The 25,816-nt window shown below is 52.2% G+C and overlaps 1 protein-coding gene across 1 annotated transcript in view; it reads right to left on the reverse strand.

Annotated features, from left to right (window-relative positions):
• The window catches only part of CCDC9B (coiled-coil domain containing 9B), a gene marked incomplete at both ends in the record, with an annotated part of 34,982 nt that extends 19,613 nt beyond the window's left edge, over window positions 1–15,369 (reverse strand). The window contains 5 exons of the mRNA XM_080618466.1: window positions 7,741–7,905; window positions 8,296–8,358; window positions 9,086–9,190; window positions 10,727–10,840; window positions 15,349–15,369. Of these exons, the coding sequence (XP_080474592.1) occupies window positions 7,741–7,905; window positions 8,296–8,358; window positions 9,086–9,190; window positions 10,727–10,840; window positions 15,349–15,369 (468 nt within the window). The remainder of the gene's footprint in view (window positions 1–7,740; window positions 7,906–8,295; window positions 8,359–9,085; window positions 9,191–10,726; window positions 10,841–15,348) is intronic.
• Window positions 15,370–25,816: the final 10,447 nt, after the last annotated feature.

Below are 25,816 nucleotides of genomic sequence, written 5' to 3' on the forward strand. Positions count from 1 at the left end.
GTGAAACTTGGGAACTCTTTGCTGCTACAAACTTGCTGTCAAACCCAAACAGCACTCCCTGACCTCTGGTTTGTGAGGAAGCCTTGCAAGCACCAGTGAACTGCCATGATGGATGGCATCAAGATGTCTTGCATTAGCTTCATCTTCACTTGGCTCTGCCAGAAGTGCAGATGTGAGCGAGGAGGGAGCCTTGCTGCAGACAGCCTCCGTCAGCAAGGGCTTTTTTATGGCTGGTCCAGTCATCAAGCTTCCTAACACATGATAAATGGTTCAGGAGGTGCTGGAGCACTTCCAGCAGCAAACCTTCAGTCCCTTGTTTATTCTTCCCTCACATCTGTGTCATTCTGCTGTCTCAGCAGAGCCAGTTCTCGAGTTGGTCTGGTGCATGCGAGAGGAGGATGCTCTCCTGTGCTGCTGATGGCTCTGCCTGCCTGCACTGGGTGGACATGGTGGGAACTCTTCACACATTCCCTGAGCACACACAGCTCTGGGTTTAAGTTTCAGCTGTAGCTCCTGACAAGTTCTCCTGCCCTGAGTAGGAGCCTTGCTATTTCTGCTTTGCTTGAAATAAGTGAAACCACATGTGTTCAAAGCAAGGATCTGCTGCCAATCTGTTCCACACATTCTAGTACTTTCTGTGTTCTCTATGTTTGTATCAATGCAGCCTCCTACTTTGCCTGCTGCTGAGGACCAGCATCTGTGGGCCATCCCTAGATATGTCAAGATCTTTTTCCTGAGAGAGCAAAATCTGATAGCCAAGAGAATAGGCAACCATTGAAATATAGAATGGTTTGGGTTGGAAAGGACCTTAAGATCCTCCAGTTCTAACCCCTGCCACGGGCAGGGACACCTTCCACTGGAGCAGCTTGCTCCAAGCCCCTGTGTCCAACCTGGCCTTGGACACTGCCAGGGATGGGGCAGCCACAGCTTCTCTGGGCACCCTGTGCCAGCACCTCAGCACCCTCATAGGGAAGAGCTTCTGCCTTATATCTAACCTGAACTTTAAACGGAAACCCTGTTTCAGTTTGAACCCATCTCCCCTTGTCCTGTCGCCACAGTCCCTGATGCAGAGTCCCTCTCCAGCATCCTTGTAGCCTCCTTCAGATACTGGAAGCTGCTCTGATGTCTCCACACAGCTTCTCTTCTATGGAGTACAAGTGTCTTGGCACCTACCAGAGCCAGACGTTTAGGTGTACTTTTACCTGCAGCCAGGATCGATGTCCTGGAAAAGTCCCCATACCTATAAAGCTGTGTGAGCTGTTTTGAAGGTTTTAGCCTCTGTATCTGTTTAAAGAAGGATATGGTTTTATCAGAGAGTGGGCAAAACCAAGAAGTTCAAACCAGAATCTAAACTGCTCTGAAATCTGAGCTTTACTCCCCCTCCACGAAGAGGGCATTCAACACTGTTCTTAGTTACACATCCCATCACAGCCACAACATTACAAGTGGTTGTGTTACTGCAGCTTAGTAGTGACTGCCTGATTACTAATCTCAGAGCTGAAGATGTGAGGTCAAAGGCAGCTTTGGCAGCAGTGCCCGGAAGACAGTGGATTTTAGGAGCCTGAGAGCAGGAATTCAGGCAAGCAGCAGCCTAGAGACCATGGCCTTCAGGAGAGCAGATGCTGAGTTGTTCAGGAAACTGGCAGGCAGGATCCTGCAGGAAGCTGAGTGGAAAGGAAAGGGAGCCCAGGAGACCTGATTGATTTCCATGGACAAGGCACAGGCATGTAAGGAAGGATCTCCTGCTGTACAAGAACATGAGCAGGTGAGGAAAGAGGCCAGCTTGGCCGAGCAGGCTGCTCCTGGTTGAACTTCAATGCAAAAAGGGAGGTGGGAAGGGACAGGCTCTCACGAAAGATCATGGGAACAGGACCTGAGCAAGTAGGGATGGAGCTGGGAAAGCCCAAGCTCACCTGGAGTTGGAACAAGTGCGAAATATGCAGGTCAGCAAGGACTGGTGTAGATACATTAGCAGCAAAGCAAACTGGTGGCCTGCTGCTGAATGGGGTGGGCAACTTAGTGGGACCAGGGCATGGAAAAGACTGGCCTATGGGTCTCCAAAGGTGGCATTATGGGCCTCCTTTGCCTCAGTTTTCTGCTGGCAAGGTTTGCTCTGAACCTGCCAAGTCCCCAGCTTAGTGGCAGTCAGAGAAATGCTTCACTCAGCACACTGGAAGATTCAGTTATGGACCATTTAAATCAAGAAGATGGGACTAGCTGGGCTGCATCTATGTGCATGGTGCAGATGTGTGCAGGTAATGAGTTTAATACGCAGGTATGAATGTAGTGATTTTGCCTGTTTTCTGCAGCTCTGGCTGTTATCTGAGTGGAACCAGGTAGTGCAGACCAGGACTAGGGATCAGTCAGCCTTGAAGCTCACAAGCACTTAGGTCTTGGCTTTTAAGTGGCACCTGCTTCTGAGTGACTGAATCACATCATGTCCAAAGGTGACATATTTCCACTGCCAGAACTATTAGCAAACACAGGATGTTTTAAAACACAAGGAATGTCTCAAATCCTGTTCATGTTCTGTGATTCATCAGTTTTACTCCTAAATTTCACTCAAACTGGGGACTGGATTTAGAATGACCAGCACAGGATTCCCGCTTGCAGTCGAAGAAACCAATGCGGTTTCTGTTTAGGTCAGGGCAAATCAGAGTTAATGGATGTGGGTGGAAGCCTTTTGAGTAGGCTGTCCTGGTCTTGTATTTCAGACCACAGATTTGAAGCTGCAAATCTCTCCGGCCATCTCCTCCGGGTTCATGGGACAATGTCTGTGGCCACAAGAGTATTCTCTGGTCTCATTCCTGTTGGCAGTGATACTGAGATGATGTAGTAGCTCACAAATACAGTATTAACATAGTCATTTTAGGAAGTTGTTGTGTATCAGCACTAACAGGCCACAGTGGTGCTCCTCCTGTGATAAGCAGAGGGAAGTGCAGTTTTATTTAACTCTTCCTTTAAAGACTATGTAAATGGATCCCTCTTATAGAGCACCTTGCAAAGTTACACTCCTGAATCATGTGTCTTCCAGATGTATGAACAAACACTTCCCATCACAAAGAAAAGGTAGTGAACACTGAAACCTTGCCAGCTGCTCTGAAAACCTGAGCTTTCCCATTTCAACTGCCTCCCACAGCTAGAAAGGATGAAGTATTGTCTGTGCCTCACAAGTCCCCTTTACAAGAAAAGCTAAACTCTGTCTTGTGTTGAGGCGCTGGCATAGGGTGCCCAGAGAAGCTGTGGCTGCCCCATCCCTGGCAGTGTTCAAAGCCAGGTTGGACACAGGGGCTTGGAGCAAGCTGCTCTAGTGGAAGGTGTCCCTGCCCGTAGCAGGGGTTGGAGCTGGAGGAGCTTTAAGGTCCCTTCCAACCCAAACCACTCTGGGATTCTATGATTATGCATGGAAGACATGGAAGAGAAGTGCTTACCAGTTTTTTGAGCCCCCCTACACATCCTGGGGCTGGGACCTAACCCCAAAACTATCAGTGCAGTCACAACAGGGACAAGTACAGTCCCCCTAGTTTGGAACTGCTGTATATAAGACTGCACCTCTCTGCTTTCTCTCCCACTCCAGCCTCTCCTCTCCTAAAGTCCTGTTCGTCTCTCATGTCTTTGGGGAAGAAGGGCTCTATAGAGCAGTCCGGGCAACTGAACAAAGCAGCCTGGAAAGCAGTCTTCCACAAAAGGATCCCTCTTTTCCCCAGCATCTGCCTCCCTCCAGCCCAGGAGGCTGCCACTGAGGAACTTCACAGCCCACGGAAGGTGCTGCTCTTGCCTCAGCATGCAAACAGTCCCCAAGGATGGTGCTCTCCCACCATCAGAGCAAAGCTTTTGGGAGTCACAGGAATGACTCAAGTCCTGCACAGGGCCCAGTCCTGTGTGACTGGGGTATATTTGAGGAAGAGCTGAGATCCACTGACACCCTCTGAAGGCAGCTGGCCATGTTACACCTTGCAGAGTAGGCTCTTCACTGTGTGCTGTCCTGTCTCCCTGCTCTGTTTGTAGCATGATTAAGAGGCTGGTTCCGGCTTTGGAACCACGGAATTGCCTGAGCCTGGTTGATAGATACTTTGGTGCTGAAGTTACTATTCCCAGGAAATGTCTTTGCTCCAGGGATAATCCTGAGCTTCCTCAAGCATTCAAGGCAATACATCCTCCCTCCTTTAAGCCCTGAGCAGGCATATACAGTAATCCTAGGCTAGGTAATGAACTGGAGAACTGGGCTTGCTCTGCCCTGAACAGTGTACTCAATGTAGGTAATACAATACAGTTGTTTAGTTAAGAAAATAAGCCCAGTGATAGCTTAGCAAGGGAATAGCAAGCTCCTAATCCATAGCTTTTACATCAAACATCAATTCTACCTGCTCCCTAGAGCTCTGTAGTGTTCAGGTGGTGATGGCCTCTCCTTTCCCCAATAACATGGTCACAAACATCCCTTGCCAGGGTAGGTGTGTTTGAAGATGGCTTTGTCACTTACAACCTGACAAAGTCTTTCCTGAGGAGGGACGTGGGTCCTGAGTGCAACAGCAAAGCCTCGACCTGAAAACCAATGTACCCAAACATACAGGACCCTGTGCCCTAACGCCATGAGCAGGAGAGAAGCCTCAAAGTAAAACACTGGATTTATGGGGTGGGGGCACCTTCCTTGGGCCATTAGATGTTAAAAGTCACATTGGGAAGGCTGGCAGTTGGCAATGCCATTAAACCCTGCAGTTTACTGAAGAGACGGCAGGGAAGGCTCAGAGGCTGATACAGGAAATCAGAGCTGTGATAGAGGGACCTATACGGGCTGGGGGACCCCCAGCTTTTCTATGTCATACCCTCTCTCCCTTGCTCCCACAGTACTAAGATGTATCACCTGAAGGCACAGTCTGCACAGTGGGCCAACATGTGTTTTCCTTCCCTTGCTTCTTATTTTAACAGTACCAGTGATTTCCTAGACTCCTTCTCCCACATTGGGAAATCCTGGTCCTTGGTTCCCAGCTCCCAAAGCAAGGGATGTCAGATGAGGAAAGCTCCCATGCAGAGCCAACGGGAGCAGAGAGTGGGGCCCAAACAGCCACAGGGCTTGGCAGAGCCACCCTGTCCCCTCCACAGGGCCTATCCCAGCTCACTCACTGCCCACAGGAGGATTGAGACTGGCACAAGCTCTGCAGCTACAGGCACACAAAGCCACACTGCTGCCTTGTAGCAGCACTGGGGAACTCCATTGAGAAGTGCCCATCTTATGTCTGAGGCATGCTCCAGACTGCAAAGGTAGTGTCAGAAATACCCATCTGAGAAACAAAGGAAAGCTTCTGTCCGGTTTATGCAGTTTTCCACCTGCATTTCCTTTGGGGCGTCTCATTTACAAAGATTTGTGATGTTTAGGAATGACTGTAAATGGTTTTCAGCCCAGCCCAGCAATTCTGTTGCTTGAGCCTTGCCATGGTCATAGGAAGGATGGTGATGGTCCATTCAGTCACCCCAGAATCACCAAGCAAGTGTCTCCAAGGACACGTGGTGAAGCTCACTGGGAAGCTGGAGCAAGCAACCTACCCCCTGGCGCCTTAACAGGGCAGCAGCAACAAATAAGCTTGTGCTTCACATGATACCAAATATAAAGTTGTCCAAAATCCTACTCATTTTTCCCTCTCACCCATTACAGTCCCATGCTCCTCCTACTCATTCATGTTGAGAACTATATTTAAGGGTTCTGGATTGATGCCAATGGAACAATCATCAATAAATCAGTTTTCCTCTGTCATCAAGTCAGGCTGCTGGGTTGTGCTTTACACCAACACCCCCAGAGACCCTGGGGGGCTCCTAAGGCCTGCAAAAGGCTCTTAATGCAAAGAAAGTCACATATCCCATGTAACAGGGAACTTATGGGGAGTTTCCACAGAGGTCTGTGTTGCCAGCATTAAAATCTCAGAGGTCTATGAAGTGGCCATGCTGACAACCACTGGCACAGAGGTTAAGGCAGCAGCACAGTGTTTTGTGCTAACACAAATCCCCATCTAGGGCTTGAATTCTGAGCTGAAGATGATGGAAGCAGCTCCACGAGACACGGCCTGTCTGCAAGAGTCACTCACTCTACACATGTAACTGCTTCAGAGAGAAACCCACGCAGAGCTACAAAGCCATGAGAGACCTTGGAGTATTTCACTGGCAGAGTTCAGTCTATGATGAGGATGCAGAGGTTTCTGTGTACCCTCTGTTCTAGGAAAAGCAGAATGTTTCCGCTAGCATCAGGAGGTGGTTTGGCTGTGCTGGAATGAGATGGCATTAGAAGGGGATGTTCTTGCTACTGGTAATCTCTCTGGAACCAAGGAAATGAGAGACTTCAGTCCCTTTCTCCTCAAAAACCATTCTGAAAGGTGCACTATTTCCTGGATGACTCAGTTCCTTCAAGGTAACACATAATGACTTTATAATGGCACAATCATTGCGGCCTATTTGTTGGTGGAAAGAAAAGGTAACTATGTCCTAGAGAAACAGCAATGAAAAGGCATTGGAGGCACAGCATCAGAGACATGTTTGCAAGCTGCTTCAGAGGGAGAAATTGTTCCCTGCCTCCTGTTTACAGCCAAGGCTCCAGCGCTCCTGCCCCAGGCAGCAGGAAGGGTGGGGTTTGCTTCAGTACCCTGGGGAATGTCTTTGGCTTGGCCTTCAGTTCAAACCCAGCCTCACTTTGTGCACTGAGCACGTTGCTGGGCCTCAAAGGGGACCCATGGGAGCACCATTTGCTGCCACCACTTCCTTTTCCCAGTGCTACAGTGACACGGGCTGGTCTCATCCACTCCAATGTCCCAGCAAGGCTTCCCTGAGTCCCATACAGCTGCACCTGCACATGCAGATACCACGCTTCCCAAAGAAGGTGGCACTTCTGATCCTTGTTCCTATTTATCCCGGTGGTTAAACTCACAGTGTGCAGGGAGAACAGGATCAGGGCCCTGAGATACACCCCTAGTGAAGAAAACCAGAGTGTGAAGCTCATGCAGGCCCGTCCTTCCTGGGACGTGCTGCCAATACCAACTGCCAAAGGTTCATCAAACCCTTCTTGGCAAGTAAGTGCTGACATGCCAAAGCTGCCATTGGGTCATTAATCCCACATGCACAGATTCCACAGGGAACAGGGTAGTGCCCAGGATGTTCTGGAATTTAAGAAATGAAGCAGCATTTTCAATTCCCTTTGCCTTTTCACATAGTTTTTAATGAAGTCTGCAAGGACTGGGCTGCATTTTCTGCCCATCACATTGGCAGCTGCCACAGATACTCCTGTCACTGGTTTTCCTCCTGCATTTAGGGCTTTCTGGAATACAGTAACAGGGAGAAATGATGCTGGTTTTACCACTGCTTCCCTGGGGATAGTAATGCAGCTAAATCTGCCTGACCTCCCACTTCCTTCCATGCCCTTTCCAGGCACAGCAACCCACTGGTGGCCTAGGAGGGCAATGAGTGGCTGATCTCTGTGAAAGGGAACTGGCCACACATGGCTGGATGGAGCCACTGGGGAGGGTCAGCAAGGCCTGGGGGCTGACTCCTGAATCAGAAATAGGGAGGGAAGTGTGTGGCAACTCGAGATGGAGACTGAGGCTGTGCTGAAGGACTGAGAAATGAGAGAAAGGGTTTATCCCCTTTGGAGATGTGACACCAGGGGACATGCTGAGCAGCAAGCTCGAGTGAGAGGCAGAACAAAAGGTGCTTTGTAAGTCAAGAGGCTGCAGTGTAAGAGGAATCCTGTTCCCTGCTCACCTTGGCTTTGTTGTCCATGGTGACAGCCAGCTGCATCCTCTTCCCCATCCTGAAGGTGAACATATGATCTGCTTCCTCCTCCTCTTCGTCTTCCTCACTGCCGATGCCGAACACAGGGCTCGTAGTACAGGGGCTCACCCATTTCTCACTCACCACCCTTTTATCCTGGAAAGTGGAATCATTTCCATTAGGAAATCCAGACCCTTGGCTCAGTGATGGGATTCCCTTCCCCAGACACACCTGCACACACATGGGGAGCCCAGCTACAGCCAAGGCAGTCTTGCCCCAAGGAGGCTTTCCGCGCATGGCGCGGTGCCGTGACATTCCTTAGGGAACAAGGGGCTCCTTGTCTGCTAAGCACCAAAACCCACAGTTACAGCGGGTCTGCAAAATCCTTTGCACTTACAAATCTGACATTCAGGCTAAAATGCCAGAGTTATAGGAAACAAATGTCATCCTCATCTCTTTCTGCAGCTGAGTTAGATCGGGAATGCCTAAGTCCTGATGGAGACGGCTTTGGAAGCCAAGGGGATGGCTCCTGAAGGTGCTGCTCACCATCGAGAGGGCTGGGCTATCTTGTCCATAGTGTTCAGTCTGGGTAATTGCATCTTTCAGGTCCTGTATGAGAGAAAAATGTGTGCAACAGTGCACCTCTGGAGAGAGGCAGGGGCTGGGCATGGCTGAGACATGAGCACTGTGCTCGCCTGGATACAGGAACCAGGAATGCTGCATGGAAGGAGGGTGGGCTGCCTCAGTGAGCTCCACTCCGGCTCTGGCAAAGGAGGTTAAAGCAGGAGTGTTGGGTGGTTTACTGGCTCACCAGGCCCCACACTGCCAGGAGGGGGGACAGGGCTGGGCAGACACAGGTTTGGCCCAGTTGGGAAGGAAGCCTGTGACCCAAAGCCTTTGCCCCACTTGTGGGAAGCCCCAAAGCAACCAAGGGCTGCTTGCTTTGCTCACCCACAAAGCCTGAGGAGACCATGACCTTGCCCAGCCTACAAGCATTCCTAGAGGCATTCCTGACGCCTCCAGTGACACACATACACCTCATATGCTCTGCCTATGTATCTGCAGTGATGCTGACACCAGGGACCCAGCCAGAGCCTGTTCACACACTGGTTCATTCACCTGTGAATTCCATGTGCTTGGCTGCAGGAGCCTGGGCATGGCTGGAAGCTTGTGTGCATCAGCTAAAACCACCCTGAGCACACACCTCTGCAGAGGTTTCCCATCCTTCTGCAAGGGTCTACGAGCTATGTCCTGTGCCTGACAGAGCTTTGTGGTGGCTCCTTCAGAAATGCTGCGGGAGTGAGAGCTGGCCCGTGGTGACAGAGGCAGCACTTACATTGTGAGCTTTGGTGATGGTAATAGTGAGTCCATCCTGCTTGGGTCTCCTGGAGGTAACAGCCATTCCCTCCTGCTCAGCTCGCTTTTTGTCCTCTTCTATTTCCTGAAACACACATATATCCTTATCATCAGCCTGTACCTGCACGTCTACAGGTGTCGTCCCTTTTCCTGCTTAGGATTTCTCCTAAATGGCTCCACACCTCCACCTCTAAAAGGGAGAGGATCAACCTGTGTCCCATTTATGTGCCCTTGGAAGGGGCCACAAATAGCCATGACCTGCTTTACCTGTCCCTGTGCCACAGGTAAGCCTCTTGTTGACTCAGAGCATTCACTGTGGTCTCAGCACAGGGCACAGGGGTCCCTTCCTGACACACAGAGAAGATGATCAGTGTGATATTCGGAACAGATTAGGAATAGGATAGGAATAGGCTTGCAGAAAGGGAGGGTGTGCACAGAAGCCATGGTTCCTAGGCCAGTGTGGGGCCACAGCATCATCTGTGGCCATGGGAAGGTGGCTGAGATCTGGCCATCTACGCAGCAGCCTCTTCTAGAAGCCAAGTGCTGGTGGGAGGTGGGTAGCATCTCATACAGGAGTGAGAGTTCCTCTCCCCCAGCTGCTTGTGACATTCAACCAGAGCTTTCCACTACGCACCAGTTTTTGCTGCCATCAGGAAAGGTCCAAAATGGCTCCTATGGAAGCAAGGGAAATGTCTCCTAAGCAAGACCCAGCCCCAGCCCCACTCAGTCTCAGCCCTGGCTCCAACACACAAAGTGTGCTCAGGGGGTTTGGGTTCTTTGCCAGACTCCAGGCTGCCCACCCAGCCAGCAAGTGCTAAGGAGCCCCTCATGCCAAGGGGCCTTGGGCACAGGCAGGAGAACATCCTAGATGAGCCAAGGGGAATCCTTCTGCCAGGAGCATCCTCAGGCTGCCCTACTCTGTACCGACATATGCAGACATTAAACAAATCCAGAGAGAGCTCTGGGTTAGCACAGTGTCACCCAAACCAGCTCATAAAAGCCAGGCTGGATATCTCCTGCATGCCTTGGCCAAGAGTTAGGGTTAGGGATCAGGCAGGATCAGAAACCAGGGGGTGCAGCTGGAGTACTTCCTCCTAATCCAGGGTAAAGGTGCAGTAACCAGCAGGCTGCTAAAGCCTTGATTTGCCTTCAGCTTCCCTCTTTTTCATGGAATCTCTTTTGGAGACCTCTGTGCTCCACAGAAATGGCCAGGGAAGAGCTTCAATTCATACTACTGCCCTGACAGGGAAGATAAACCCATCAAATGTATTGGGGATGCAATCTCCTATGCATCCAAGAGGATAAACATGAGATGCTGGAAAGGACAGATGTGGAAAAGTCAGGAGAATAGGAGATGAAGGGCTGGGAAGTGTGGTGCAGACAGAGGAAGACAGGAGGGTGAGAGGAGGTGCTGTAGCAGCAAGGCACGCATTGGTGGGCCTGCTTTCCAATGCAATTCCAGAGCCCTGGCTAACAGAGCTCTGCCCACCTGCTCCAAACGCCTCCCCATGTAAAAATGTCGTCTATTGAACAGTCCCCCAATGCTGCTCACCATGTCCTTCACTCTGTGAGCTGGGGACTCCAAAATAGAGCTGGGGAAGGCCGGAGCCTCCAGACTCACCTGGTACCTTCGTATGAGCGCTTCGTTCTTCTTCCGCAGGGCCAAGATTTTCTTGTCGAGCTCCACATCTTTCTGCTCTTTCTTCCTGAGCACTGCATCCTCCACAGCTGCATCCTGCAACAGGAGCAGAAGAGCTCTTCTCAGTCATCGCAGCAACGGCGTGAAACCTGCTCCTTCTCTTTGTACAGGGTGGGCAGTGAAAGAGTCTTTCCCCATCACTTCTCCCCTTGGTCCTCCATTAGAAAGAATATGTATGTTGCAAATAGACCTTTTCCTGACAGAACTGACCTTTTCTTCTGTTCAGCACTGAGATACTTAGGGCAAAAAGCTGATGTCCCTCTCTGATGGCTGGCAGTGGGCTCCAGAGTTAACACATGGCTTGGCTGCACACAGTAACACCACCTCTCCCTGCTGCTGGTTCAGGTGCTCCCAGGCACATCAGTATCACATTTACATTCAGCCAGCACCTTGGTTACCACAGGGAACAACAAATTGGAGCTTTTCAATTCCAGTGACAGCACTGTCTAGTGACAATTAATGCTGATGAGGATGGACTCACTGCAGCAGCTGATCCACACTGTCCAGACTCTGCCTGGTGCTCGCATGAGGAGCAAGAGGCGAGGCTGAGCTCTCCAAGGCACTACAGGTTTATTTTTAAACAGTGGGTTTGTGCTGGCCTTATCAGCATGGCATCTGCATGAGGCAGAGAGCTCATGTTCCCTCTCCTGCACTCACACAGAGAGCTGGGTAAGATTAAGTGAGACTGAGGAGGGGAGGAAAGAAACCCCAAATCTCAGCAGGCTGCTTTGCTAGCATCTCAACTGTGACCACCAACAGGTTACCCCCATCTGCTGCCTACACCACTGGGTGCTGAGCAGGGCATCTGCAGGAACACTGCAGCAAATCCAGCTGCTGTGCACAATGCATATTGCCCACAGAGCCAGGGAAGTCTGGAGGAATCAAGATGCAAATGGAATGAAAGCATCAGCCATCTGCCTACAACTGGATGTTGCTCCTGCAGGTTGTCTCCCTATGAAGTGGAAACAGCCAGCGTGTGGTGGAGAGGCGCACTGATGGTCCCAAGAGGTGGTGAAGATGTTCATGTGTCCTAATGTCCTCTGGGGTCAGCATTGCCTCCCCTGTGGCACCGCACATCCCACCTCCATCCTCACCCTGGAGCTCTCGAGGTCTCTGGGGATGGTATCAGACCCTGCTCCAGGACACCTCACCCCAGCCATAACCCATGGGCAGGGAGAGGGACCTGCCCAGGGTCAAGCTGTGCTCGCGATGCATTGGCAAGGCATGGGTTTTGCCCATCCCTGTTGGTTTCCCATCAAATTCCTCATAAAACCACCAAGAGCCTCAAGAGAATTGTTGGTTTCCCTGTTTCCACAGGAGCAAATCCCCTGTGAGTGAGCACTTCTGCTCCTGCTGTGCCCATTCCAAGGGCTAAATCCTTGCAGCACCCTCCATCCATCTATTGAATCCAATGCATTCAATGCTGGGAAGAGCTTCTGCACAGGCAGGAGGGGTTTTTCCTTCATTAATCATAACATAGCATCTGTGACCTCCTTAGGGACGGATCTGTCAGGAGCAGCAGTGGCACTTGGGGACATGGGATACCCATCTGATACCCGCAGTGCACTGGGTAAGCCAGGAGCCAGCCTCGGGCAGTAGTTAAGGTGCTCACAAAGCCCTTCTCCTGGGAAAGGAGGGTTTCTCCTGGAGACCTCAGCTGCCTTTTGCTTAGTCCTAATTGGGTCACCATAGGGAAAACTGGAGCAGCAGAGATCCAGAGGATGGGATGGAGGGCACTGTCAAACCCAGCCCTTCTTAACCACATCAAACATGCAGTGAGAAGCTCGAGGCTTGAAGGCAAAGAGTGAAACCACAGAGGCTGTAGCCCAGGGGGAGGGAAAAGCTTTGACTGTGCTCTGTGTTCCCGGTTACCTTTGTGAGCTCTATCCACTGATGTACAGGGGTTCCAGCCCCCTGAAGATGTGTGTGTTCAGTGTGCCAATGCATCAAGTGAGGTGGAATTAGGGGTTGAGAACCCAACCTTCAGTTACTTGTGTGTCACGTAGCATTTTGCCAGGATGGGAACATCCAGCCCAAGATTTTAGATGAGCTGCAGGAATCACCTCCTTAACATGGGGAGGTGCTCAGCTACCTGAGAGATGGGCACCAAGGAAGAATGTGGCTATGCCTGATCAGCTGCCCTTTAGAAACTAATTCCAGGTAATGTGTGGGAATCCATTGGGGCTGGCAGCAGTCCTCTTCCCAAAGCATCACAGGCTCCTGGGAACCAGGGCTGCAAACCGTCCCCTTGTGTGAATGGGATAGATCCCTTCAAAGGAAGGGATCCAGCTGCTGAATCACAGCACATCCCTGCAATGCTGGGTCTGCCTTTCATAGAATCCTAGGCTGGTTTGTGTTGGAAGGGACCTTAAAGCTCCTCCAGCTCCAACCCCTGCCACGGGCAGGGACACCTTCCACTAGAGCAGCTTGCTCTAAGCCCCTGTGTCCAACCTGGCCTTGAACACTGCCAGGGATGGGGCAGGCCCATTTCCAGGGCTTTACATTAAAAAACCCCAAAGCTAAACAACATCAACTGTGATCTGAGCTTCACCTGCACAAAATAAGGCCAGGGATGGGGGAGAAGTCTGCCTAGGTCATGTTCTTTGGAGAAAGGGGCCTCAAGGTTGCAAACGTGATACCATCACAGAGGATTGTCAGAAGTCAGAGAGGGGAAAGGCAGAGGAACCAGCTTGCTAAAGCAGCCCTCAGATCGACACAAGCTCATCTTCCCTCGTGTCCCCAGCAAGGGGTATTTAATCATAACCCTTGCTGAGAGCTGCTCTGCAGGACACAGGCATTTGTGCTCAGGTGGGACATCAGGGACATTGAAACCAGCACACAGTCTCCCGCTGGACAATGGGATTTTGTCAAGGGCTGTGGGAGCAGGAAATGCACTTCTGCATTGCCATCAATCCCTGGGGTACAGGACAAGTGAGTGTGGTGTGCACGAGGGTGGATACACTTCCATGGCCTCTTTGCAAGGCTGATTAAAGCCCAATTCAGTGTTTACCTGAACAGAAGCTATTCTGTGAGCACTAAATTGGCAGGTTTGCTGTTTGCTCAGTGCTGGGGTGTTGCCTCGTTGAGGGTGGGATCAAAGCGGTGCATGGCCTCAAACACACCCCTTTCATCTTCAGATTCCTTTGAAGGAAGACCGACAGAGCTGTGGGCTCAGGAGGGATTTAACAGTTCCTGCAGAGATTGTATTCGTGCTCTGCTCTTTCCAAAGGCAGATGATGGAACAGCTCTGTCAGGCTGTTCCCAACACACAGGGCTGCACATTTGTGAGCGTTTTGTCTACGCTGCAACACAGCTTGGGGGGGGGGGGGGGTGTCTTTCCGTTTCCAGCTGGAAACCAGTCACTGGAAGGGAAGTTTTGCTGCTATTCAGCACTTCTCCTCCCCTTTACTAATGAAAACATTGAGGTATTTCTCTGTGCATGATCTGTTTCAGCAGACACTGGGAGCTGTGGATGAGGGGAGGTCCCTTCCCATGCATCCAGGGCTAGAAGCAGCCACTCTGCCTGCAGCAGCACCATGCAGCAGCTCCCAGGGGATCACCCATTGTATGGTTCAGCCAAGTCAGCGTTTGCTCACCCGCTGCCACCGCTCTGAGCCAGCTGATAACAGGGGACGCGCCCTGTCCTCTGCTTCTGGAACCAACCTGCTACCCCAGCCCAGGCTGAAGCTGATGCTCGGGGTGAAAAGTGGCCACACTGTGCCCTCCCAAGAGCAAAGCTCTTCGGGGAGCCAAGGCGCCCGTATGTCCCAGCGACACGAGGGTTATAAATGGCTTTGGCAGCACAAGCGCACGATGGCTTTGAAAGCAGCTGAGCCCGATGCCTCCTGATTGCAAAGTGAAGGCACAGAACGAGAGGCCTCTTTCTACTGCAACAACAACTGTCACAAAAGGAGAAACAGAGGGAGAGGGCCTCGTGCTTCGATGAACTGACGCCATCTCGTCCTGTCATGCCCCTCTCACGGGCACTGCATACACATACACACAGAGTGCAGCTCGGGGGGCTGCAGGAGTCCTCACTCCAGCTCGGCTCTGTGTTTTCCCACACCCTTCTCCCATCTCCTGTTCTTGGAGGCAGCAGGGTTGGGAAAGCGAGAAAGGCAGCAGGAGGAGGCAGGGAAGAGGAGAGAGGAGCGCGGCCCGTCGCTAATGCTCCTCTGCGTAAGCAAACGCATCCGCTGTCTTTAAGACATATCCTCTGGCTTGACAGCTGCTGCTGCCAGCTCTGCCAGGACAGGCAACATCCAGCTCCGCCGCGGCTTGTGTCTGACACCGACCCCGGCCTCCCACCGTGTCCTGCGCCCCCCGCCATGGACACACAAAGCTCAGCACCGCAAACCCCCCCCAGCACCCGCGGTGCCGCCCGGCTGCGCTGCTCCCGGAGCCGGCCGGCGGCCAGCGAGGAGGGAAACAACAAAGGCGCAGCCAGGGCCAGGCCCCCCCCGAGGGCAGGCACAGCGCGTCCCGGTGCGGAGAGGGCCCCCAGCGCCCCGCGCCCCTCCCGCGCCCCCCGAGGCAGCACTCACAGCTCGGTGCATGGTGGCCATCGGCGGCGGAGCGCGGCGGATTCCAGCGCAGAGCTAGAAGGGGAGAGCCATCAGCCGGCCTTTCTCCGCACTGGTTGCACAGCACACAAGATCATGTTTTGATTACAAAAGCCTGTCTGGGCTGCCAGCCAAGAGCACTGGCTGCCTAATATACCAAGCACAGACGGGGTCTGGAGTGCCTGTGTCCTCCGCTCCAACCTCACTCTCTTTTTAAAAGAAACACTCCCCCTTTCCCCCCCCCCCCCCCCCCGGCTCCTTTTAACTTCCTGATGCCACAAGCCCCGGTTCAAAGTGGGAAAAGCCAGGAGGACAATGAAAAAGGGAGCAGGCAAACAGCTTGACTTCACTCGGTGGCCATTCATGGGCTCTGGGTATTTGTTATGCACGGCCAGTTGCATGCCTGGCAGGGGATAGGGATAATATCTGGGGTCCTGAATGGCTCCTGGGTGTGAGGATGTGCGTGAGCCTTCCTGGGGAAACAAGAGCTGGGTTTGCCTTTTTCTGCTGGATTGCAGTATTCATTGGGAATGATTTCCCTGCTTTCCAAACGTGCCTTTCCTGCAGAGAGGGAGCAGAAGCAGTGCTCTGGGTGGGCATTGCCAGCCCACGCCGTGAAGCATGTGGTCAAAGGAGAGAGTCCACTTGTGGGTCCCCATCTGAAAGCTGCCAGGATGATCTCCAGAAAAGTAACAATGATGAGGCTTTGGGAGAGCAGGCAACGTTCATATAATATAGAATATTAGATATATGATACTGTGGCTGCCCCATCCTTGGCAGTGTTCAAGGCCAGGCTGGACGGGGCTTGGAGCAACCTGCTCTAGTGGAAGGTGTCCCTTCCCATGACAGGGGGTTGGAACTGGGTGAGCTTTGAGGTCCCTTCCAATGCAAACCACTCTGGGATTCTAGGATTCATCTGCTGCCTCTTGGGTTGCCACACTCAAACCTGCATCTCAGCGCCGTGTCCTGGCTGTGCCCCATGTTCCCCTCTCAGTGAAGTCTGGCTGCCCCTTTCTTCAGCTTCTGATGGGCCCAAGCAACACACAACCAGGAGGTGGAGGCACACAGGGGAATATTGTTGCCCAAGGACTGATGCACATCCCAACCTTAATGAGAGCCCTGCTGTGTTTGTTATGGGAAAACCCACTGGATCAGGCCCACTGGTGGTACCTATCCCCTCTAAGAGCTTTGTGCAGGTCAACTGCTCACAAAATCCACGATGCTCAACCTGAAACCCAGCGTGGTTCAAAGGAAGCCTTCAAAAGCCTTTGAAAAGCTCTGGATCTGGTCCCTCCCCTGTGCATAGCTCTGGCTATGGGACCTCAGGGCTAAGGCACTAAAGGAGCTGGAAGGGTGGCTTCGTAAAGGAGCTTAGAGGAAAAGAGTGACCCATATGAATTAGCAGCTACTCAAATGATGAAAGGAAATGGAACCCATCCCCCAGGCAGTGCCTATGGGTTCAGGCTTGAGGAAGGACATGGAAGACCCTGCTGTGGATGGAAAACTGGGAAAAAGACACAAGAGCTTTGCTGGACCCCAAGTGCTTGTCAAGAGGTTTGTGATGGAGAAGCCTATGCAGGAGGCGCAGAGCCATGAGGGGCTTTTCCTCGCTGTGGGAACACAGGGGAGCTGGGAGGATGGTGTTGCTTTGGGGTTTCCAAGCTGGCATAGTTCCTAGCGAGTGTGGAGTGATGGCCCAGTTTTGGCTGTCTGGTGGCTGCAGGGATAAGGCCAGCTCTGGGAGATGCTGCATGGCTGAGACAGGGAGTCAGTGTCCATGGAAAGACTTTTTCCAGTGATGAGGCATTATCCTGGTGGCCTCATCCCTGGGACTGCATCCCTACACATGCTGCTAACACCCAGTCCCAGTTAAAACAGACACCCACACCATTATCCCAAATACCAAGGCCAGGTTCCTCATGCAGTGCAGGGTGAACCCCATGTGCAGGGAGGGCCATTGGGCTCCCCATGGATCAGTAGCTAAGGGACAATGTCATTCCCAAGATGTCAATTGCTAAATGCTGCAAGGAGTTCCTACAGACCTCACAGCCACAGCATCCAAGGTCTCTGCTGTTACGAATGGTGGAGACAACAGCAGTGCCATGAGCAGGTATGAAGAGCCCCAAAATACCTTTGCCTTTGCTAAGTAGAGCTGCAGTTCCCTCCAGGGCAGTGTCAGCTACGCCACTGCCCTCAACACAAAGAGCTGACATTTCTCAGCTCTCCTTTTCCATGTCTGGGTGGCATAAATGACAAACATCTACTTTTGCATCATCATCTGAGACCAGTGAGAAGATGAATGCTCAGTGAGCACTGAGGACATGGAAACCCAGGGGCAAAAGGGCCCAGTCAAGGGAACAGCATCTGCAGCTTCAGCACTGGGGCAAAACAGGCTGGTTTGAGGACCTGGCTGTGCTCTTGGGACTCTCCCAGGATGCAGAAAGCAGAACCTGCTGACATTTATGGGGTTATATACATGCACATATATTTGCTTATTGCTGGTGCCCTGGCCAGAAAGGATTGCAATAACACCATGGTTGTCCTCAGCTTGAGGGCTTGCTCTAAACTCAGTGCCAATCCCAAGATGAGCACTGCCTTCCCATGGGGTGTGTGCCTAACTCAGAGTAAGGACAAGCCTCCAGAACCATCATCCTGGAACCAGGGAGCACCAAGACCCACAGGTGTGCACTTGGGAAGGAGAGAACCATCTCCTCCAAGGATGGGCCCCAGTCTCCTGCTCCAGTGAGAAGGGTGTGCTGGATGGATGACGTGTAGGGGTCCTGCAGGACCTCAGGACACACTGAGTACCTCACCTTGGTGGCTGAAGCACATCAATACTGCTCTCTTGGGCAGTTGGTGGCAGCTGTCTCCCAGCATGCAGCAACTTGAGAGAGTCCTTCAGACACTGTCTATTACAAATACAGCAGGAAGGACATTAGGAGAAAGCAGCTGAATTACTCAGGAATTTGTCCACCACATCTGGAGTAAATCCCTTTACTCTTCTAAAATCACCAGAAAGCCTTTAATAGGCCGATGGCCTGATTCTGGACTCTTTACTGTGCTCCAGCTCCTGTGCACTGCCTGGTACCCTCTCTGGAGCCTGCTCAGCACAGAAGCCACGGAGTGCACCCACATAGGTGCCCCAGGTTGGCTCTGTGGTTTCCTCTTCATGGAAAGGGGATGTATCAGCTCTTGCTAAGTGTTGGCAGCCCCTGAGGAGCAGTCCTGGAGCAGACAGCAGTTTGCCTGCAGGAAAGCCTGAAAGCTGGAGCAATCCAGAGGACATAAGGGGGTTTTGCTGCTCCACAGGGGCTCCACTGAGCTCCCTGAGCACAGCCTCCTGCTGCTTGCAGCCCCTGCTCTCCACTCAGGGCAAAGTTTGGTGGAGATTTCCTGAGGCAAACGCAGGAAATGAGGGCAATGACCTGTCCATTCTGTGCTCGTGACAGTGACACAGTCCCTTTCTCTAGCTGCGAGCTGCAAAGCCTCTCCCTTTCACTTGCAGCACAAAGAACCATCTCTGACAAGAGTTTGCAGCACCCAGCAGCCTGCAGCAAGCATCACCCCATGTTTTGACAGCAAGACTTCGTTTCTTACAAAGAAAGAATCTGAGTCCTAAACAAACTCAAACCTGACTGCCCCATGAAGCATTCCTGGCATCTCTCCATCAGCAAATCCACCAGCAAGAACCGCTTTGGCTTTCCAAAGGGAAGGGAAAGGAAGGGAAACCGTCCTTCCTTTCCCTTTGCACTCTATGAAACTCCTCCACAGCCACTCAGTTTCATGCTGCCACTTCCCAAGTGCACTTCACCCATCTCCAGCTTGGCTTCTCTCCATTTGCTGCATGACGCTGTTCCAGCAGCAGATGGCACTCGGGAACCGCTGGGACAGGCTGGGATCCGGCTGCCAAAAGCCCAAGGTAGAACAGGAGCCTGAAGTCGGCCTGGTTTGGGAGGCACACTCTGCCGTGTAGCAGGACTGCAGATAAGGTTCAGAAGTACTCCTGAACACTGCTGTGAGCAGCAATGGACTCCGAGATGCTGCTGCCTGAGGCTCCAGAGCAGAACCAGCAGCTCCTCTCCAGGCTGCGGGGCAGAGGGATGGGAACATGCAGTGTATCAAAGAATTCCCATCCTATCAACCACAGAGCAAAGTTCCCTGCAATAAGCAAACTCCTCTTTGCTCACCCCTGCTCTGGTCCTGCCTCCAGCTCCAAGGGTGAAAAGGCATTTGAGGCGTTTCCTGCAGGAGAGAGCTAAGCAGATTCCCCAGACTGAGAGGAGGGAGCAGCCACAAACCTTACCCAGGCTTTAGGTGGAGGCTCCCAGGGATCAAAGAGCTATGAGACAGTCGGGTTTAAATGTATCAATGGATAATTAAAATGAAAACTACCAAAGCTCGTTAAAGGATGTAATGGCAGCTTGGTCCTGCTTAACATCAGTTGTTGGTACTTCCCATAATGATACCAGTCACAGCACAATCACAGAAGCTTCTCAGAACATGCAAAGCAGCCCTGTTCCCATCAGAGGACAAGGCTGTTTCCTCTTTTCCTCCTTCCTGCACACCAGAGTATCACAGACGGGTTTGGGTTGGAAGGGACCTTAAAGATCATCCAGTTCCAACCCTCGCCATGGGCATCATCCTGCAGGTTCCTGCCGCAAGTCCTGTGGGTGAGATCTGTGCCTACCCTTGTTTACTGCCACCCTGAATAACTCATGACCTCAGCACCTCATGGCATTTTTTGCTCCAGAAAAACTTGTAACTCTGGTGTAAGGCCTCTGAAGTCGAGATTGAATGAACGAGGAGAGGATCTGTCCCATCTCCAGACAGGCACAGCAGGGCCAAGTGCAGGTTTGCTGACCCCATTAGCCCAGCCTTTGAATGTAGGACACATGAGCCAGCCTTGGGAAGGGAGCCAGGCAGTGGAAAGTGGCTGGGACAGCCGGTCAGGCAGGTTCCTTTCATCCCTTATGGAAACATATTCCTTGGGGAAAGCATGGAGAGCTGCAGCCCGTGACTGCTTCACCCTGGGTGAAAGCTGCCATCAGCAGTGACCAAGGGAGGCTCCCATCCCAGCCCATGGCTTCAGCCCACAGCTTCAGCCCACATCTAGGAGGACATGGGCAGCCCAGCAGCCTCAACTTCTAGTTCAGAAACTGTAAATGAAGACGCCAAGAGCCAGCTGGCTCCTGACACATTCATGTGAGCTACAAAACCTCCAAATTATTCTACATGTGGCTGCTTTGGGGCTACTCGAGTGGCAACACAACCCACTCCCACTCTGGTGCAAGAAGAAGGAAGCATCAAATTCAGCCCCATGAACACCTGCCATCCCAGCCAAGCTCCATTCAAACCTAACAAAGCCTTTCACTCCCGTTTGCCAGCAGAACTCAAAAGCAAGCTCCAGACACCAACCTTGGCTCCAGGATCTAAGCTGGACTGAAGACTCATCATAGGCTCCATGGGTGTCGCATCACACTGATGCTGCATGGGTTCAGGTTGGGCTCTGCTCACAGCTGGGCTCCTCCTGTGCAGAGCTTGAGGTGTAGAGCTGATGTGGAGCGCAAGTGGAAGGGACAGCCTGCAAGAGGAACAGACACCTGAGAAGGGAGGAGATGAAAAGGGGAGTCACGGTGGCAATTAGGTTTAAAGGACCAGTCCAACACTAATGAATACTTGGGTGGAGAGAAAGGGTGGAGGTGGCTGAGGTGCCTGTGGACGCTCGCTGTGCTGGGCCTGGCTGGCTCAGTGCTCCACTCAGGAGGGAGGAAACTCTTGGAATTGCAGATAACCCATGCTCCATCGATGGAAATCATGATTTGAGAGCATGAGTTAAAACCCAGCTGGAGACACTGGTCCTGCTACCAGCTATGGTCAGAATTTCATAGAATCATAGAAAGATAGAATGGTTTGGGTTGGAAGGGACTTTAAGCTCCTCCAGCTCCAACCCCTGCCGCAGGCAGGGACCCCTTCCACTGGAGCAGCTTGCTCCAAGCCCCTGTGTCCAACCTGGCCCTGAACACTGCCAGGGATGGGGCAGCCACAGCTTCTCTGGGCACCCTGGGCCAGCGCCTCAGCACCCTCACAGGGAAGAGCTTCTGCCTTGTCTCCAACCTGAACTTCCCCTGTTTCAGGTTGAACCCATCACCCCCTGTTCTGTCGCTCCAGTCCCTGATGAAGAGTCCCTCCGCAGCATCCTTGTAGCCCCCTTCAGACACTGGGAGCTGCCCTGAGGTCTCCATGCAGCTTCTCTCCTCCAGGCTGAACAGCCCCAACTTGGTCTTATTTCATCCCTTGCACAAGCTCCCAGAGACTCAGCTTGTGATAAAGTAAGATCACATTTCCTGAGCTCCAAGAAGAGACCAGCCAGGGAGGTTTCCTGCCTGGACACATCACATCCACTCAGAAGATCCCCTGCAAAGCACTTGAGCCATCACTCACTTGTCCTGTTCTTACTTTTCTCTGGGCATCTCTTTGGGGCCCCGATGGAGCTCCTGAGTGAGGTGGCCCTGCCCTGGGAATGTGGACACGCTGCTGGGCCTCCTGACTGGTCCCTGTGTGTTGCTCAGGGCTGGGGTCACTGTGCAGCACAAACACGTGGGATGAGGGTGGGCTAAAATACAGGGTTTACAACTGGCTTTGTAAAAAGGAAGAATTCCATTGCCTTTCTCCCTGGAATACTGAGTTTCCTTCAGTTTCTTCAGAAGGAATTCATTAAACGACACCCTGCCTTTGACCTGTTGTTATTTAAACCTTTTTCATTGAGAAGCAGTTGGAACAAGCATCTAAAGATGCCTTTTTGTGGCAGCATGAGCTGCAATATTCTGAGCACTTCTGAAGCTCAGTTTGTAACCAAACAGAGCAGAAACATCTCAACAATTTGGGAGATGGAACCTTCCCCATCCTGAGCCAAACCAACTGCTTTTCACACACACACACACACACACCCCCTAGCTCTGATCCTCCTGAAAGGGGCCATTTCAACCTATTTCCTCTCCAAGACATCAACTGGGCCATCCTGGATGATACTGAGTCGCTGGCACTGATGCCATTGGGACAGCAGAGCTTGGTTCTTGCTGAATAGTGACAGGACAAGAGGAACCGGCCTCAAGCTGCACCAGGGCAGGTTTAGATGGAGCTGAGGAGCAATTCCTGCCCCAAAGGGTGCTCAGGCATTGGAACAGGCTGCCCAGGGCAGGGCTGCAGGCACCGGCCCTGCAAGTGTTCACACCCCGTGGAGACGAGGCCTCAGTGCCATGGGTTAGGGGTGGCCTTGGCAGTGCTGGGCAATGGTTGGACTGGATGAGCTTGAAGGGCTTTTCCAACCTGGTTGATTCTATGGTTCTACAAGTCCCATGGGATGAAGATGTGTCTGGACAGGCAGGATCAGCAGCTTATGGCCAGCTCTGCTCACTCCAGTTTTCCTCCCATCGCAGGGGACTGTGCAGGAGCCAGACCAGATGTGGTCTGGTGGGATCCAGCTGTAACGCTGCTTATATTTGTGGTGTGAGTAGGGTGAGGGCTGTTGTTATGAAGCAAAAAGGGCAAATTCATAGCTGGGTACAGGCTGAGGGATTGGTTTGTGGTTCATTGTCTGGTTGTGATGGCCCTGAGCACGGATTGGGTCTGGCAGGGATCAGCCCGTGTTTTATCAGTGAAGGCTCAGAGGGATGAGGAAGTTGCTTGTACCAACAGCACTAAGTAGCTTATGGGAGGCAAGTTCAGAGCAGCTCAGCTCTGATCAGCAATTAAAACAAGGATCAGGGATGGGGCTGACAGCTCAGCCCCCAGGGGTGGGAGGTCTCCATCTTTTGCTGGGGTCTGCCAGCCCTGTGTGGGGAGGAGGAGCTTCTCCTGGCAGAGGGAAAGACCTTGTCAGTGCTACCTGCAACAGCCAGGGTTAGGGCTGTGGTTCAGTGTTCTTCTGTCCTTCCTCATACCTGGTCCTATTCCCAGCTGTAGCTCTGATCCTGACTTCACAACAATCCAGAACCCACCAGAGCCACCAAGCTGGTTTAGGGAAACCACCCCTGCTAGCTCTAGCTTTTCCCAATGAGCTTTTATGGTTGCGTTTTAAACTCATCCTTGGCAAGACTGTAACATTCCTGTTCTGAAGGTGTTGGGGCAAAGCTTAGATTCACCGAGATGAAGAATGACACATGAAGGTTGTCAATAAAAAGCTCTCCCCATGTTAAAACCTCCCAGTTAACACCAGTGGTCATTGACATGGCTTTGTTTTCCTCAGTGTGGACAGACTCCTACAGGCTGAGAATTTCTCTTATCCTTAAACCTGTTAACAGCATCTTAATGCACCCAAATGAGGACGAGGAGAGCAGGAACCCCTTAAATAAGCCTTGCCATGACAGGAAGAGGAACACAGTCCTCTCCTGACAGGGCTGGAGCAAGAGGGCAGGGAGTTACATACTCCCCAGAGCAAACTTCCCCGCTGAGAAATGAGACTGGTGAGGCTGCAAGTCTCCTGGTAGCCAACACGTCCTGTGTTAGCCCAGGGTGATAACACCAGGGTTGTGGCAGCCTGCAGAGCCACCAGGCAGAACCACGGGGCTGGTGGCACTTGTCACCTCCTGCGAGTGATGCTGCTAGTGAAGGGAGGGAGCTCAGGGCTGCAGGGACCCTGGTTCGGGGGAAGATGCTGGAGCTGCAGCGGGAGCATCACACACAGTGTGTGCAGTATGGTGTGGAAACCTTGGAATGCAAACTCTTCTGTCTGTGGCACAGGAGGGCTCTATGTAAAGCACAGAATTACACAATCCCAGAGTGGTTTGTCCTGGAAGGGACCTTAAAGCTCTTCCAGTTCTAACCCATGCCACAGGCAGGGACACCTTCCACTAGAGCAGCTTGCTCCAAGCCCCTGTGTCCAACCTGGCCTTGAACACTGCCAGGGATGGGGCAGCCACAGCTTCTCTGGGCACCCTGTGCCAGCGCCTCAGCACCCTCACAGGGAAGAGCTTCTGCCTAAGAGCTCATCTCAGTCTCCCCTCTGGCAGGTTCAAGCCATTCCCCCTTGTCACATCATTGTCATCAGCTGGTCCTTTTGCCAGCAGTGATGCCCTACTCGTTGCTAAGGTGAGGTACATTAACCCACACGGAGCCTGTTCTGCTCTAACCAGACCATTACCCAGACTGTTTCAAGCTTGTTAAAGCAGGGACAGAAGTCCCCAAGAGCAGCTCTACCTCCAGCTACAACACTTGAGGGAGTTGGAGGAGTTTTAATAGGATTTTTTTCCCCACTGGGGAAATGTCAGTTCAGGAAAAGACTTTTCCCACATGCCAAGCCCTGTGCCGGCAAATCTGGTTCAAGGAACAACTTTAGTCAGAAATCTTGGTGCTGTGGCTCTGTTTGTGTTGCCAAACCAGTGCCCAGACCCACAGAAGCAGGAATGGCCTCATCTCCCGCTGCCTGTTCCTCAGCATCACTCAAAATCCCCCTCTGTGCAAAGCTGTGCCACTGTACAGCTGAGTCCCATGGTCTGACCAGCACATGGTGCCTCCTGGTCTCCTCCTGTCATGGTCATTAGAACCTGTCCTTCTGGAATGAAAATGTGGGCCTGAGACTCCCTGCCCTGCAACACTCCTTTTCCAGCAGCAACTTCCCACCTCCAGCTGGGAGCAGATTCAGTCCGAGCAGAGCAGGGTGTGCAGAGATGCAGTAGATAGAGCAGTACATTTGCAGCTTGGTGACTCTCGGCCATGTCCTGCTTCCTCCCACATCTCCTATCAAGAGGGCTGGGAATACTTATCTGCTTTGAGAGTTCAGATCTCTCAGACGAGTTGGAGTTTACTCCAAACACCCTATAGGCTCTACATCTCCTCCCTCACAGTCTCTGCTGGGCTCAATGCTCCTATCTGGAGCTGAGAGAACCAAAGCCTGTGTTACCACATGGGTCACACTTTGCACACAGCATTTCTCCACCTTCAGCAGACCTCATATGTGCTGCAAATCACAACTGACAGCACATGGGAAGACTCCTGTTTCTGGGACAGGCACAGGGTGTATAGGCAGGGACTAACATCATAGCAGGGCTTTCCTAAAGACTCAACCCCCTCCAGAGAAGTAATCCCACACCATCATTTATTCTTAGGGTGTAAAAAGAGGGCGTTTGCTCCATTTAGTGCATTATCATAGAATCCCAACCTGGTTTGTGTTTGAAGGGACCTTAAAGCTCCTCCAGCTCCAACCCCTGCCACGGGCAGGGACACCTTCCACTAGAGCAGCTTACTCCAAGCCCCTGTGTCCAACCTGGCCTTGAACACTGCCAGGGATGGGGCAGCCACAGCTTCTCTGGGCACCCTGTGCCAGCGCCTCAGCACCCTCACAGGGAAGAGCTTCTGCCTAAGAGCTCATCTCAATCTCCCCTCTGGCAGATTAAAGCCATTCCCCTTGGCCTGTCCCTACAGGCCCTTGTCCCAAGCCCCTCTCCAGGTTTCC

Source organism: Psittacula echo (assembly GCF_963264785.1).
Source record: "Psittacula echo genome assembly, chromosome: 5".
NCBI lineage: Eukaryota > Metazoa > Chordata > Aves > Psittaciformes > Psittacidae > Psittacula > Psittacula echo.